This window comes from Acyrthosiphon pisum, chromosome A1 (genome assembly GCF_005508785.2).
Source record: "Acyrthosiphon pisum isolate AL4f chromosome A1, pea_aphid_22Mar2018_4r6ur, whole genome shotgun sequence".
Lineage (NCBI taxonomy): Eukaryota > Metazoa > Arthropoda > Insecta > Hemiptera > Aphididae > Acyrthosiphon > Acyrthosiphon pisum.
In genome coordinates this window covers 158,557,655-158,573,696 of record NC_042494.1, presented here as the reverse complement: position 1 = coordinate 158,573,696, position 16,042 = coordinate 158,557,655, and the positions used below count along the sequence as shown (strand labels likewise).

The 16,042-nt window shown below is 28.6% G+C and overlaps 1 protein-coding gene across 1 annotated transcript in view; it reads right to left on the bottom strand.

The window, feature by feature from the left end:
* The window catches only part of LOC100161431 (RNA-binding protein Nova-1), a 61,298-nt gene extending 51,418 nt beyond the window's left edge, over positions 1 to 9,880 (bottom strand). The window contains exon 1 of the mRNA XM_016801176.2: positions 8,757 to 9,880. Within this exon, the coding sequence (XP_016656665.1) occupies positions 8,757 to 9,324 (568 nt within the window). The 5' untranslated portion in view covers positions 9,325 to 9,880. The remainder of the gene's footprint in view (positions 1 to 8,756) is intronic.
* Positions 9,881 to 16,042: the final 6,162 nt, after the last annotated feature.

The window sequence follows — 16,042 nt, the reverse complement described above, 5'->3', positions numbered from 1 at the left end:
TGATCCAACGTGGTATCATATGATATTATAAAACTATATTCATCCAGATACCATAATGTATAATAATTGTAGTCATATATGACATATCACTTTTCCGAAAAAATATTCTAACTCGTAAACTACAAATATAGGTACCAACGCCATAAAAACATACCATACTTCATCGGTATTGATACTACTTATACTTAAAATTATCTTGAAAAAGACAAAAAACCAAAGGAAACCCTTAATAAAGCTCAGAAAATTGAAGTACAAAACAAATAGCAGATGAATAACTTCAATAACAATCACTTGGTTTAAATTATCACGAAACCTTTCTTTTAACTTTTTTTATTCGCGTATACTCAGTTAGTTTGCAATAAACTTGAAAGTTGTTAAAAAACAGTGTTTTTGCTTTTAGAAGTAAAACTTAGTTTAGTTGTATGGTTGTAAACGTCTAAACTTCTGTAACGTTTGAAACAAAATTCACGTCCATATACTTTGAAAATGTACAGAACACCGTTTATTTAAAACATTTCGATGGAAGATTAAAATTATGTCATATCGATGTAAAAGTTTTCAATGGTTAAATATTAATTAAGATTTAAGAATCATAGTAACAGTTAAAATATTCCTACGTTCAAAGATTTTATAAGTCACATAAATATTTAGTTATTTAATAAATTCTATATAATTTGTCATTAATAAAGACAAGCAATCGATATCGTTGTAATCTAAAATTCTCAACATTGAACGCAACACACGTATAAAAAGAAAATATGTTGTGTAAATAGTTTTTAGAATTTTTTCAACTTGATTGAAAATGACAGATTTATAACAACGATAAATAATTATGTAAATACAAAAAAACAGTGTATATTATGTAAAATAGTTTTCGTATAACAGAGCCAATTATAATCAGCCAATGGCCAGATGGACAGCTTTAATAAAAAAATATGTAAAAATTAATGATAATTTTCTTAATAACTTAGAACGATATTGGTTTTTAGTTGGTAATTAAGTAATAATATTCTTTATTAAAAAAATAACAATAACCAAAATCCATATTATCGCATACTTATAACAGATTTAAAATACACGCATATTAGGGTAATTATGAAAAATCAAGTTAATATACCTAGCAAATATTATGTTTTTGCTCTTGTATTGTATCTTAGCGTTGAACTTCTCAGCTACAAAATAGGAAAAAGTGATTAACTACATACCTATACTAATGTACTTTATAATCTCAATTCTCTCCTCATATACGTATACCTAATTAATATCATTAATATATAATATATCAAATTTAAATAAATTATAAAATGTTTATACAGTTTATATTGAAATCTACAGTTAGTTCGTCGTCAGTAAAATGCACCATCTATAGTAACGAGGTTACTGTCATCATATTTTTAATATAACAGATACCTATTACTCAACTTATATCCAATTTCTTTATAAACTCGACATCGGAAATATATGTCAATAACACGAGCGAACCAAAATATCAAAAACGTCCATAAAAGTACTCAACATTTAATTATAATAGACTTGTTTAAGATTTGAAGACGATTTAAAATAGGTACCTACTGAAAAACTTACATCTCAGTAAAAAATTGTACATCATAGCTATGACGCCACGCTTCATTTACAGTCATGTAAACTTTTTAGATTATTATGCATACTATTGGACAAACAATATGCAAATGACTAAATGAAAAAAAGTTTTGAATATTTGTACTCACAATTTAACTGCCGTTGTATCTCATCAAGCTCACTCACTCTCTTTTTCTCTCTCTCTTCCTCACACTATTGTTATTTGTCGGGCTGTTCGAACGCTTGCCATATATTATGTTAATATTTATAGGCTTAAAAATAAACGAAGAACGACAAGCTCGTAACCAAGCATCATTTTCTACATACCTACCCATACTATCTTTTTTCAATCTGCTTATGAAAGTATAGTGCTTTATTTTAAACCATCTAACCCACGCCCTGCTGGTTTGCTGTATGAAAAAAAAATACTTTTAATTGAAATAATACAATTCATACAAAAAGTGACATTTGTCTAGTCATTTTGAATAGTTTATTAAACCCACATTTATGATATAATATTATATATATATATATATATATATTGTAAAGAAGCAAACGGACCGAAAAATTCATATATAATTACCTACCTATTCAGTTAGCCTGTCACAAAGCGCAATTGTATTGAAACATTAGGCAATACGTGGGCAAATTACTAATAATGAGATCATAAAGGTAAAATAAGTATTGAAAACCTAAAAGGTAAAAAAAGTGGTATTATTTTAAACAAAATGTAATAATATTCAAGTCAAATTATAAAATTTGATTTTTTTATCACAGTTATTTGTGTATTATATAGTAATAATGCAGATAACAACTAAATATAAGTATTGTATAAGTAAGAGTTTAAAAAAATGTTGTTTTCCTATAAAAAAAATTATTGAATTATAAAATATAATTTCCACGATAACATAATATATGATTACATAATTTTTAATTATTTTTATCGATAAAATCACGTAACCACATATGTTTCAAAACAAAATTATTTAAACTATTTATTGTTTTTATATTTCAAAAATTTTTTGCAACATATTTTATATCAATGATTTAATGTAATCAATATAATAAATTATAAAAATAAAGAAATTGATAAATTTGCAACAGCAGATCACCTTGTGATAAATTCAAATATAAAATACAACAAATAAATTATTTTATACATAGGATTATTAAGTTATCATCTAAATCTGTCTGAAAAACCCGCCTCTTTTAGTTAAACTATTGTATGTTTATGTAATTTCGTACTCTACTAATAGGTAGGTAATTATAATTAGGTATACAATTAATTAATTAATTAATATTACACATGATAAATTCACACAGGTATTAAATCTAGTAGCAAAAATCTAAAACTCATTAGGAATATTAATGAAAATATTATAAATTCATGGAAAGATTATGAAATAACCAATAGGTAAGCTTAAAATATAATAAATTATTATTTATTCACAAAAATTAAAAAAAATAGTGTGATTCAAATGTAAAATTACTAGTAATACATTTTAAAATAAACCTAAAACGTTATTTGGAAAACACGATGTCTACAATTTACATCGTTGATATTATTCAATTATAATATAATAAAACATAAAATATAAATACATAATATAAATATAACAACTAAACATCAAATTAAAATTAAAACTATGTCTAGTATGATTAATAATAATAAGTAAGTAACTACAATATAATAAACCTAGAACATTATTTGATGTTTTTTCTTCTATTTTATATAAAAAAAACTTCTAGAACTAATTATTTTATAATGACATATTATATGATAAAAAACCTTCATTCATATATATTTTACATGACCGAGTTAATAATAATATAGTTACAAACGATAATTCTTTGTAGGAAGGCTTTGTTGGGGTGTAACTAATATTCTAAAACACATATTATGTAAGAAGTTAGAACATAGGAAGAACTTTGGGATCAAATATTATATAATTGTAAGTACAATTTCAAAGTATAGCACTTAAAAGCACCAAAAACCATGAATTTATAATTCTGATATAGAACTTATAATCTCGTTATTTTTGAAAAGTTTTATATTTATTTAACATTTGTTGTTTTATAGATCTTAATAAAATATACATATTTCTGGTGTGAAAATAATGTTGAGGTTCTTACAGTCAATGGTCATAAACAAATTTTACGCGTTTCGTATGTAGTGCATAATCCTAATACAGTAAATGCAGCGTAAAGTTTTCAAATATTTATCTTTTTATGTCCTGAACAAAAATATAAAAAAAAAAATCGAAATATTTCATTTACAAACAAAGTATTGCTTTTATTATTTATATTGCCATACTACAAGTAAATAAAATAATTATTTGTGTTCCTTAATGCAATAGGTATGCCAATATCTATAATATTACTAACCTATTATACGTATAACGAAATGGATATAAAGAAACAAAATAATATATTCGATGACTTATAAGTTTCCCTATACAAGGCATAGGAGAATTATTCTTGACATATTTTTTTCCCATTAAATTATTTTTTTATTACACAATCAGTTATAATATATAAGTGCATATCACTATATCGGAACAATAAGTGTATGTTCTATGGTGAAGAAAAAAACATATATGTTTCCCAGAATAAAGACTCTTCCCACTAGAGGAACTCCAAAAATTCTAGATATAAAATTATTTGTCTACTATTAAAAAATTCATAATAATTTAAGGTTAGTTAAAAAAATCCACCATTTAATTAATTAAAACATTTCTAAATTGAACACTTTGACATTATTTAAATATTCCACTAGGTATAGCTATTTTTGGGCTAACAGAAAAAAAAACTTCTATCTCTAATCTATTAATTATTATACTTCTTAGCGTTCGTTATTTATGGCTAAACCTATATACGGACGGAATACTGACAGATTCTTATGAAAATTAATCTTTCTAAACATTTTTAATCCTGATAATTATTTATAAAATAAATTGAATATTACATTAATATTATATAATGGCTATGAATCTACAGTACCTACGCTAAAATCGGCAGTGTTATCAATCTTTGTCTTTTATAACGTTAATACTTATTTTGTATTATAAGTAGAATAATTTATCAGGATTTGTAATAGATTTCCAATTGATCTAGGTTTTGAAAGCACCTCCACTTTCTTATAAATCATGATCCCTATATAATATTATCAGCTAAGAACTGTATATGGTAATTATAAATTTAATTAAATTTCCCTCAAGCGGTTTAGAAATAATATGTGTAATATAATATTATAAGTTATAAGTTATAACCAACCTTTATAAGAATTAAATAATGTAAATTTAATTACTACGTTTTGAAATATTATTATACATAGCACCTATTTGGGTATCAGTAAATGTGTTTCCTGCACAGCGATATAGTGACCTTTAACCGTTGCAAATGTATATTCTTAAATGAATACATATGTACCTACTACCTAGTTATATAAAGTAAATAGAAACAGAGTGCGATTGAATGTGTATTCAATCCAGTATATTAACTACTATTAAATTATCACTATCAAAAATAAAATTATTAACAAATAATAAAAACAAATGTATTATAGGCATATAATAGGTTAATAATTATTTTAAAATTGATAAAAATAATTATTATGCAATTAGTCCTTAAATAAAAACTACTATTCCAAATATTCAGAAAAAATTACATTTTGTCAATTTATTTGATAATTAAGAAAACCTTAAAGCAACTAAATTTAATAAAATTAACACTTCAAAAAAAAAAACGCATCTATCCTTCCAAATAATTGTTAAGGTAAGTACCTACTTGAAAATATTTGCTAGCTTGTATTAAACCTCGTATTAAATATTTTCATACATATTTCCACATTGAAAATACGCATTTATTTATCATTTCCTTTAATACATTTTAATTGCAAAAGAAAATATTTTTTCAGGACTCCAATTAATTATAACAAAACAATCGGAAAAAATCAATAATACATTTAACTTAACCACGGTCCACAATTTTATAAGCACGGTTTGCCTCAGTATTATGCACGAGATGATTTTTATTACTAATAAACGGTAGGACGATATAACAATTCTTAAGATTTTTTTATGATTACTGCAAAGTGTAGAGTAGATAAATACAATGTTTTACAATGGCAAAAAAATAGATCAAAGAAATAAGGAGTAATAAACACTAGTGTAAAATAGATCAAAAGAAAAAATAATAAGAATTAAATTAGCTAAACGACTAAGACATAGAAAAAAAAAGCATGGAGTAAGTTGTTGTGGTTAGAGGTTATGCATAAAGATGAAAAATAATAACCTAGACAACTCATTTGATTAATAAAGTCATTAAAATTGGTTACTAAAATCTGGGTGTATTTTTGTTTAAGCCCATTGTACCTAAAACCTTTCAAATTAAAAAAGTTGTATGCTGGTTGATTAATTTAAAAATAAAGAATAATTATCTCAAAAATGACCATTTTCTTTTTCTAAAAAAAAAAATATTTTATTTTTACCATTGTTAAAGTGTTTTACTGTTTAAGTGTTTTTTTTAACACGGAATTTAAGTTGTCATTCAAAATTGGAACTTTTTGGAGAATTTCGATTTATAAAAATCAAATTTAGAACTAGCGGTTACTTAAACTATTAAACAGTTATGCTTATGAATATTTCAAGTTTAGACGAGCGGAGTGGAGTAGTACATTCTGGTAACTTGCAAAATGTTGGTCTATTATCCCGCTCATCAACACTTTAAATAGGTACCTAATTATAATGAATTAACTAGTCGACATTTTCAGTAAAATAGGGTACCTACTTATGCCATATTGCCATCTAAATCTTTCTAAAAAGTAAAAACATTAAATTTATTAAAACCGATGATAAAATTAAAATGTAAAGTTAATATTATAAGTTTTTTGACTTTAAGAAATGTAAGAAAAATATTTTCAAAAGCTTTACTAGCTTACACTTATGATTGCAAGTGGTCAATATTAGAAAAATATCACTCAGAATTACTTAGTTTTCCAAGTAGGTTCGTTCATTTTTCTACGGAAGTATATTATAATATTGGTGTTATGCAAATTGCGACCGGATACAATTTCAGTTTATTACAGAATATTAATGTTGTATAATATTTTAAAATGATATAAATCAGAAATTTATAGTAATTATTAAATGAATTTTGTCATTCATAATTAGTATATATGAACCGTATAGGTGACAATAGTATAATGACGTAGGATATAATATCGTATACGATGTTATTTATTTTCGCTCACAACGAATATTATTTTAAGGTATTTTTACAATATACTTATAACCTACAGTTATATTATATACATTATATTATATTACACATTCATTATACCAATGAATTCATAAAACAAATTTACGTCACGTTGTTTAAAAAGAAAAAAAAATTAACGGTGTCTGTGTAACCTATCATAAAAATAATATAAATATAATTATTCATAATTATTATTCATAGGTAATGTATATTTTACTTTTTCGATATAACTTTTTAATAAATATTGGAAAAAAAATCATCGAAAACATTAGTAAATAAAATATTGTATATATTAAATAATTATTACATACAAACTTTTTATGATTTCGAGTTTTCGTGTAAATATGTATTTATAATTATTTATCGTAAATTATACCCGAATATCAAGGTGCACTCGTTATTATTCTAATAACATATACTATAATTTATAAATATAAATAATCCCTTATAGTCCTATCGGTGAATATATATTACCTATAATGTGGCTTATGAATTTTATGAAGGGGTTTTCTCTAGTACCTAATCGGCTCACTAATCGGTTTACTTTAACAGATAAACTGTAGTTTAAAATAATAATGGCCCATAAATGTCTCAAAATCAATTAATTATAATTTATAAATAACAAACAACAAGTTAAAAACGTATCCAATGTAAAAATAATTATTGTAGGTATGAACATTTTAATTATTATCTTATTTTGTACGTATAATTCCGTATTAATTGATTAGTCGATGTGAAAAAAAATATTTTACAATATTTTATTTATTACACAGCGTTAAACAGGTACATAAACGTTTGAATGAAAGTACATTTGAAAATATTTATCATTCAATGTAAAAAAAAAGGTTAATCTTAACTTAACGAAAAAAAATATCACAGTACCTACAATGTTCTGTCATATTAAATCAGTGGTAAATAATAATAAAAATAAACAAAATTTTTCTAGTTTCAACAACTTGTTTTGGCTATTTTTTAATTTTGTATACACGATTTAAATTATTTTGTTTCCATCAGTTTAAATATTAGGAAAATAACGTCCATCTTAAAATATGTAATATTAAATCAAATCAATATTATATAATAAAGAATGGGAGACTTATAAATTACAACCAGTTTTTTCTTTCAAATAATTAATACATACAATTTATGAAAATTCTAATATTTTGCATATAATATTTAATTTGTTGAAAAACCTTTGCCTTTTCATTAAAATATGATGGGTTTAACAAAATATTTAAACTGCACAAAAAATTGTCATACCTGAAGGACCGACACACATAGGTATATTACGGTACTACGTCAAAATTATATTTATAACGCCTTAGGGATTTCGAATAAATCTCGGAATAAATATAAGCTATAACATTCGTAAAAGGTTCCTTTCGTTGATAATCTATATTTATTCATATTTCGATCGATATATTATTAATTTATTATAATACATTTAACACCAGCTATATGGGTGTATGTACTAGTCTCTTTGACTTTGAAAGTATCGTATGATTGCAGTAAATAAAGTTGCAAAGTAATAACTAATATATATAATATCCGATCATTAAATTTAAATGACGATAGTGAAACATAAATTAACTCGCAATAGCTATTATAATTAATTGATAAACATTTATAAAGATACGCTTAGGTATATTGCATTTTGTCATTAATATTAATATTATGTTTTGTAAGGATTTTAGGTGGAAATAATTTTCGGAGGTACTCGTGGAAGTACTTAATAATGTTTTCAATAATTCTAAAATTATACTGCTCTAACTTAGAATAGTAAAAATAAATATAATGGTATAAAATATATACGTTACTTCCGGAATTATAATTTTTTTTGCGCGGAAAGTGGTCTTGTTACTTAATATGTACACGTAATTAATTCAAACCAGGTGCCTATTTAATAAGACGTTTCTTACCTGCGACGGACGAACTGTGCGTTCTCTTGACGTTAGTGCCGTCCAACGTGTCCTGTAACGGACGTTTCCTGTTCTCGACCGCGTGCTGTTGCTGCAGCTGAAGATGGTGATGATGTAGATGGTGATGATGATGATCGTTGGCCGGTGACGCCGGGCACGCGTCCATCATTTTCACGTCCCCGGCGGCGGCGGTTGTCGTGAAGCAACGACCGCCGATCGACGGCGTCAACGACAACGATAACGGCGATGACAACGATAACGGCGACGACGACAACGACGACGAGGACGACGACGATAACGACGACGGCGATGACGACGATAACGGCGACGACGACGACGACGACGACGGCGGTGACGGCGGCGACGACAACGACGACGGTAACAGCGGCGAACACATACCGGCGCCGGCCGCGGCCACCGAATCGAACTGCATCGCGTACAACATTCGCTGGCAAAAGTAATGGTCAGGCGCCGACGCCGTGGCCGCGTACAGCTCCGCGCCATCGGCGCCGCCGAACATACCGCCGCCGCCGGCACTCGTCTGCGATGTACCGGTCAAAAATTGCATCGCGCCCGTTCGTTTGTTTTTATTTATGCCGCAAAAACGACAGAAAACGAAAATGTATTTGAAAAAAAAAGAAATGAAAATTTATAATAATAATATTATTTTATTATTATTATATTAACGTTGGGAACTCTACGAATTGCGCGAGTCGTGATCGTTGGGCAACTGAGACGGCTGCTGCTGCGACGACGGTGTCGTTCTGTTGAGCGCGGTCAGGGTTAACACGTGTGCGTAACGCTAGTGTCCGCGTGCTCCGACGAGTAACTCGCGACCGTCCGGCGGTATAATATCAATTTATAATTTATATAGCATTTATAGTAATAATAATACGATGTTTATTATTATTATTATTATTATTATTATTATTATTATACTCTTTACGTCTTCACGTTCTTCTCTCCTATATCCGTTTGTCGTTGTCGTTGTTGTTGTTGTATTAAAGCCGGTTGCGCGTTGATGATGACGACGACGACGACTGCAACGACGGACGATCACGCGGGTGCATGCGACTATGCGAGTTTAACGATTAGCGCGCGCGACCGGTGTGCCGCGGGTCCGCTCTCAGTGGCTGCCGATCGGCCGGTCGGCCCGCCCGCCCGTGCCCTTGCCGCCAAAAGACCTTGCCCGCGCCTACCCACCCGCCGCCCGCGCGCCCTTCCACCCGCGCCATTATACTACTCGAACCACAGCCGCCGCGACCGCTCGTCCGTCGGCTGGTCGCGGGTAGGTCGTCCGACCGGTCACGCTGTCGTCGTCGTCGGACGATCGGCGATCGCGGACCAAAATGATGGCCATGGGAGGGGGGGTGCCGACCGTCGTTGTCACGATCAAGGGCGCCGGGCAAGGGGCCGTGGCACCCCGCCTAACCGATATTTCGGTCAATTATCGTCTTAGGTATAGTAACTTTCCGATGTGAATCACTTTTTTTCTAAAAAAAAAAAAAATTATTGTCATTAACGCTATAAAATTGTTGTACTATTAGGCGCTCAGCCGCTGCTATTAGGCACCGCGCTGTGTGTTAAGTATTTAAATATTGTTCATACACAGTGCAGCGATAGTTATATTATTATTTACATCACTTAACGTTAAATTATATCATACTTCGGACGAGATTAGCATGTGAAATCCTATAACCGCGATACTTTAGGCCCGGAGTCGGCAATTAAATTCTATGGTGGTCCAGATAATTCGAAAAAAAATATTCGAAGGCCAGAAAAAACTTAAATATTAGATAATATAATGTGTTTATTTTTGTGTTTAAGACACAGTTTAAGCTATTTAAAGCAAATTATTTAATATAATATTATAATGTTAGCCATTTTTTTTAAAAATGTGTACCTTCTCTTAGAGAATAACTAATGCGCAGAGTGTTTTGAAGGTGGTGATCAGTTGTTAATCTTGAACGATATTTATTCTTTAAAAACGTCATTTTGGATAACGAAGTTTCACATATTATGCACGTGGAGACAAAATATATCTATTATGTGCGGGAGACCAGCATTAAAAAAAAATATTATTGATGGTCCAGTTATTTCCCCTCCACGGGCTGGATTGGGCCCTCGGGCTGCCTATTACCGACTCCTGCTTTAGACGTTGGCTCCCGCTCCGCACTTTTCGACTTGTGTTCCCGCGGCCTACCCTCAATCGATAATTTATAAAAAATATTATATAATATTATGTGGAATACACAATGTATTATACCACTACAAAATATTTTAACAATCGATGTTGCAAGTTATGCTTATAGTTTTTAAAGCAAAACAAATAGTGTATTACTATATAAGTTCAGCTTTTTGTTCAGCATATACACCTGAAAAACATGCAAAATTAAGTTGTTGGTGAATTAAAGAACAGCAAATTTTTAGTGTAGATACCACAATTTATATTTTCATCACTAGCTATTTTATATTGTAATAATTATACATATTATATTTTGGTACGTATATGGTATAAGTAATATAATATAAGAGTATAAGAAACATACAATTTAATCTAATTTACAACATTTTATTACAATTTTGAATTTACCGTCGTGTACATTTCTAAGTTTGTTTCCGCGAAGGAAAAGCTTAAAAGTCCTTTTCCTACAGCCTCTGCGGGTAGCCTGTAACTAATTTAGTTATTATCCATCCGTCTATTTGTCGTACACTCGTGTATATTCGAGTGTTGTCACATTTTCATCATCTTTTTTTTTTTATTAAGATAAGCTTTGTCGTCTGGGCCATTGGCTGACAATTTTTTATTCGTATAATATACGTTGACATTGTTATCTTTGTAATTACATCGTAATTAGTATTATATTATAAACTTTATGTCCAACGACAATGATAAAGCAACAAAAACTACAAATAATATACAGGTACTTATAGGTAATGATACAAAAAAGTGTATTTCAATGAAATCCAATTTAAAATATACATTTTAATTCAAAAACCCTGAAATGTGCGATTTGGAACTAAATAAAACTTTGTTATAGAATTAATCTACTTACTTCACTTGATTCGGATTTATAACTTGTTTCTATACAATTTGGTACACGCATTAAAAAGTTGCAACCGCGCGAGAATCCGAAATTTAATTATAATAATAAATCATTTAGGTATATTATTAAAGATACGCACTGATGATGTGTATGAAACTGTGCAATTTGGCGTAGTTTGGAAAAATAATATAGTCCCTCTAAAATAATTACATAATATCATACTATATTATATTACATTATATTATTATCTATAATATGTAGGTGTATTACTTTTTTTGGTTTTTCTAGAATAATTAATAATATATACAAAACATTATAACCATCGTAAATATCTAGTGAATAATATATTATTATTTACTATATAGCTGACACGACAATGCCAAGCTATTGCTTAGTGTTTGTAATTATAATAGCAGTAGGTATATTATCATTTATCAGATAGGCAATCTACCTGCGATGGATCATGGACCCTGCATGGTGCGTACGTATGTGTATAATTTAACTCTAAAGTATTAAAGTTATGCAATCAACTAATACAAAATTCTAACCTAACCTAAGTAACCTAACCGTAGGTACTAAAATCCGATTAATAAAAAAAACCAAACATTCGTAGGTATCTATAAACAAAGAAGAAAAATTAAAAAGTAAAAAAAAACAATGCATTAATAATGTATATACAATGTAATTAATAATAATTATTATTATTATTAAAACCAATAGCAACCATTTGTAAACAAAAATTTCCAAGAAAAACAATGCAAAAAATGTGTTAAACGATACCGTGGTTTGAACTCGAGACCCCTATTTAAATCCCTTGTTTGAGAACCTCCCCAGGTTGGACTTATTTACCTTTTTTGCAATAAAATGTAGCCAATCTTCTTCCCCAAGGTCTAATCTGTCTCTGTGCCAAATTTCATCGCAATCGGATGAACGGTTTAGGAATGCATATATAGGACACTGGTATAAACACGGTTTGTCTTTTATATCTATAAATTATACCTAGGTACTAAAATAATTCCTCAGTATAATTTATACACAATGTATAGGTACATTTATCAAAAGAAAAATAATATCTAAATTATCATCAATAGTAGGGAAAATATTAGAGAGACATATGTCGAGTTGCAAAATTGCAAAATTGATTAATATTAAACCATGCGAAGGTTTACTAAAATGTAACGGCCCAATCGTTGGCCACTAAATCAAATTTAAGGGATTATTATATTATTACTATTTTATATTATTATGATTCGTTACATCAGGGGCGTATTTAAGGGGGCACACATCCCTCCTCCTTTCACAGTATTTTAAATGTAATAAGGTAATATTATATACCTACTACATAATATAAACCTACAATAATATACATATTTATTTATATCGCATATAATATATATCGAACGGGGAAAATTATCGATTCGATGAGGCTCCCCCCCCCCACGAGTTCCCCGCCGGTTTTTGGTCGCCTGTCTTTCTCTAAGTATGTAGGTACTGAAGCAGAGTGATTACCCGAGAACATTTTCAAACGCCGCCTATAGCTTTTAGCCTTGTTTTCGGCCTCAACGGGCTCGTTCCACATGAAGGACTTTTATTGCCTTTTGCCATTAATCTCCGCCGTCGGTCACGCTGTCTATAAGAAATATGGGTAGTTATTATAGTTATGTATCAACCGCGTGTCCGAATGATATACATTTCGATACATATAGACGAACGTTACGAGTCAGATTATACATATTATTATATAAACTTTGGAGAACTTTCGGGTTCGTTTTTGAGCTAATATTATTTATTTTTAAAACACTGCACACTCGGCAACCACATCGCGACCTCACTGAAAAGATTTTGATGTATTTCCTGTCACGTAAATGTACGAACGCACTCATATACGCATCTCTTTAGCATTACGACGGCGGTATACCGAAATATCATGTTACAATATTGCAGTAACACCAGCCAGACAGCAGCATTAGCATCTGTGAAATGAATATCACGTATTTATTTATTATATTATAGAACACACGCGAACTATTTTCTGTTATTCTTTTATTTATAATATGTATATAGAGTTACTCCGATGCGTCTTTCTGTCTTTGTTACTACCTATGTATAATACATAACTGGATAATGCAACTCTTACAGCTAACCAACGGCATATATCATGTAATGTACTCATTATATATCTGTGTATATGTATGTTTAAATAATAAACTTAATAGTTAATGCAATTAAAAAATATAGGTAGGTAATATTATATGATCTCATATTATATTATAATATAGTATATGTGTATAAATAAATTAACACTTAGATTATAGATATGTCAATGTCAAACAATAAAAAATTCAATGTTATACGTACTTTATTATGCAATATATAATATATGCGTATAATGCATTTAATTTAAACACACTAAAGAAAAAAGAAAAACACCTGTGTCTTATATTAGTGGTTTTCACGCGCTCCCGTTTTGGATTTTTAACCTCTGAAATTGTATAAGTAAATGTTTCAGAATAATACAGACTTTGGCTTTTAATTTCAGAATTATACTTACGCTTTCTATGTGGCTTTAAATTACATTTTTTCCTTTTGTTGCTATAAATGTATTTTACAATTTTTATAACTGACGAAAGTGATTTAGAATGGATAGTTGGTTGATAACTCTTGTGTGAAGCTCCATCCATTGATGGAATTTCATAAAATTTAAAGTAGCTGTAAAATTCACACAAATTCGTAAAATTATACTTATAAACATGAATTTTAGATGTTATAGTTGTAACTTGTAACTTGTACTTATTGTATCATACGATGTATGTATATTATATCACAGAAATACATAATATATTTTAACTGAATAAACATTGTCCACGAATAAAATATGCAACTAGGACACTAGGTGCTCACCTGCAGTATGACTATATTATATACTAACGATTTGTAACTTATGCACATTCAATATGTATTTGACTAAATAAAATGAAAAAAACATATCAACCTGAACGTACATAAAATAAAATATTAAAATAGTCGTTTTTATGATATATATTTATAGTTCAACTTTAACTCAGTAAATATAGTGCAAACAAATATTTTTCAAGTACCTACATTCAAGCTCAAAAATAGTTTTTAACCGCACCATTCACCTAAGAATACTTAATATGGCGTAGCACCTACTGTACAGACGCTTTCATATTAACCACATAAATATAATTCAGATATTACCGTACATTTTGCATATTTTTGTGCAAAATATATTTTTTACAGCCATAAAAATGCTTTATTTGACACAACGTAGCGTTAACTTTCAAACGTTTTCCTGGAGATTGATTTTATATTTCCATCTAAAGTGCATTTTAAACTCACTTAATAATATATAATGCACAACTTAATTTTTAATTTATTTTATTTTTGATTTATAAAGTAATGTTCCTTCGCTTTGACGTTGTAAATAATAGTTGATGAAATTATAAACTATATAATCAGATAAAGTTTTCAAACTATTCTTCAATATGAAAAAACATTCATTAATTGCATTAATTATTATTAATTTAATACTTTATCAACTGGAAAAATATAACATCATAATTTTTCAATAGTAAAATAGTAAACATACTATAAAGTACATACACCTAAATATGATCTATTCGTATTTAGTAGTTACTTACAGAGATATAAAATACAATATAAATGCCACAACCACATAAATACGTGCAAAACTGACTAAATGTATAAGACATAATATGTTATATATGTATATATGGAATGTATTAGAATTGTTTTTTTTAGGTTATATCTAGGTACATCTAGGTTATGTTATGTAGTATCTACTAAAAATGATGTTAATAAATGCTATATTATAGTGTATGGAGTTCTGACGTATTTACAACAAACTTAAGAAACATAGTACATATTTAATAAAAATATTATTGTCCCTCTTTGTCCAGCATTTTAAATATTTTGTTTACTATTAAATTTCTCATACATTATTAAATTTTACTTTTATGCTATTATAAGTAGAACTGGTATTGTATTATACTATTATGTAACATATCATATCGTAATTTCCATCACAGTTACTTTTAGTTAATTATTATTTATTTTTTTTCGTTTTTTTGCCATTTTTCATTTCATTTTCTAAAACAAGATAATATAACATTATAATAAATGAATGTTTAGAAGCATATTTATATTTTACTGAAGTATAGAGAGTTATCTATGACTTAATGAGTGTACAACCTTGAT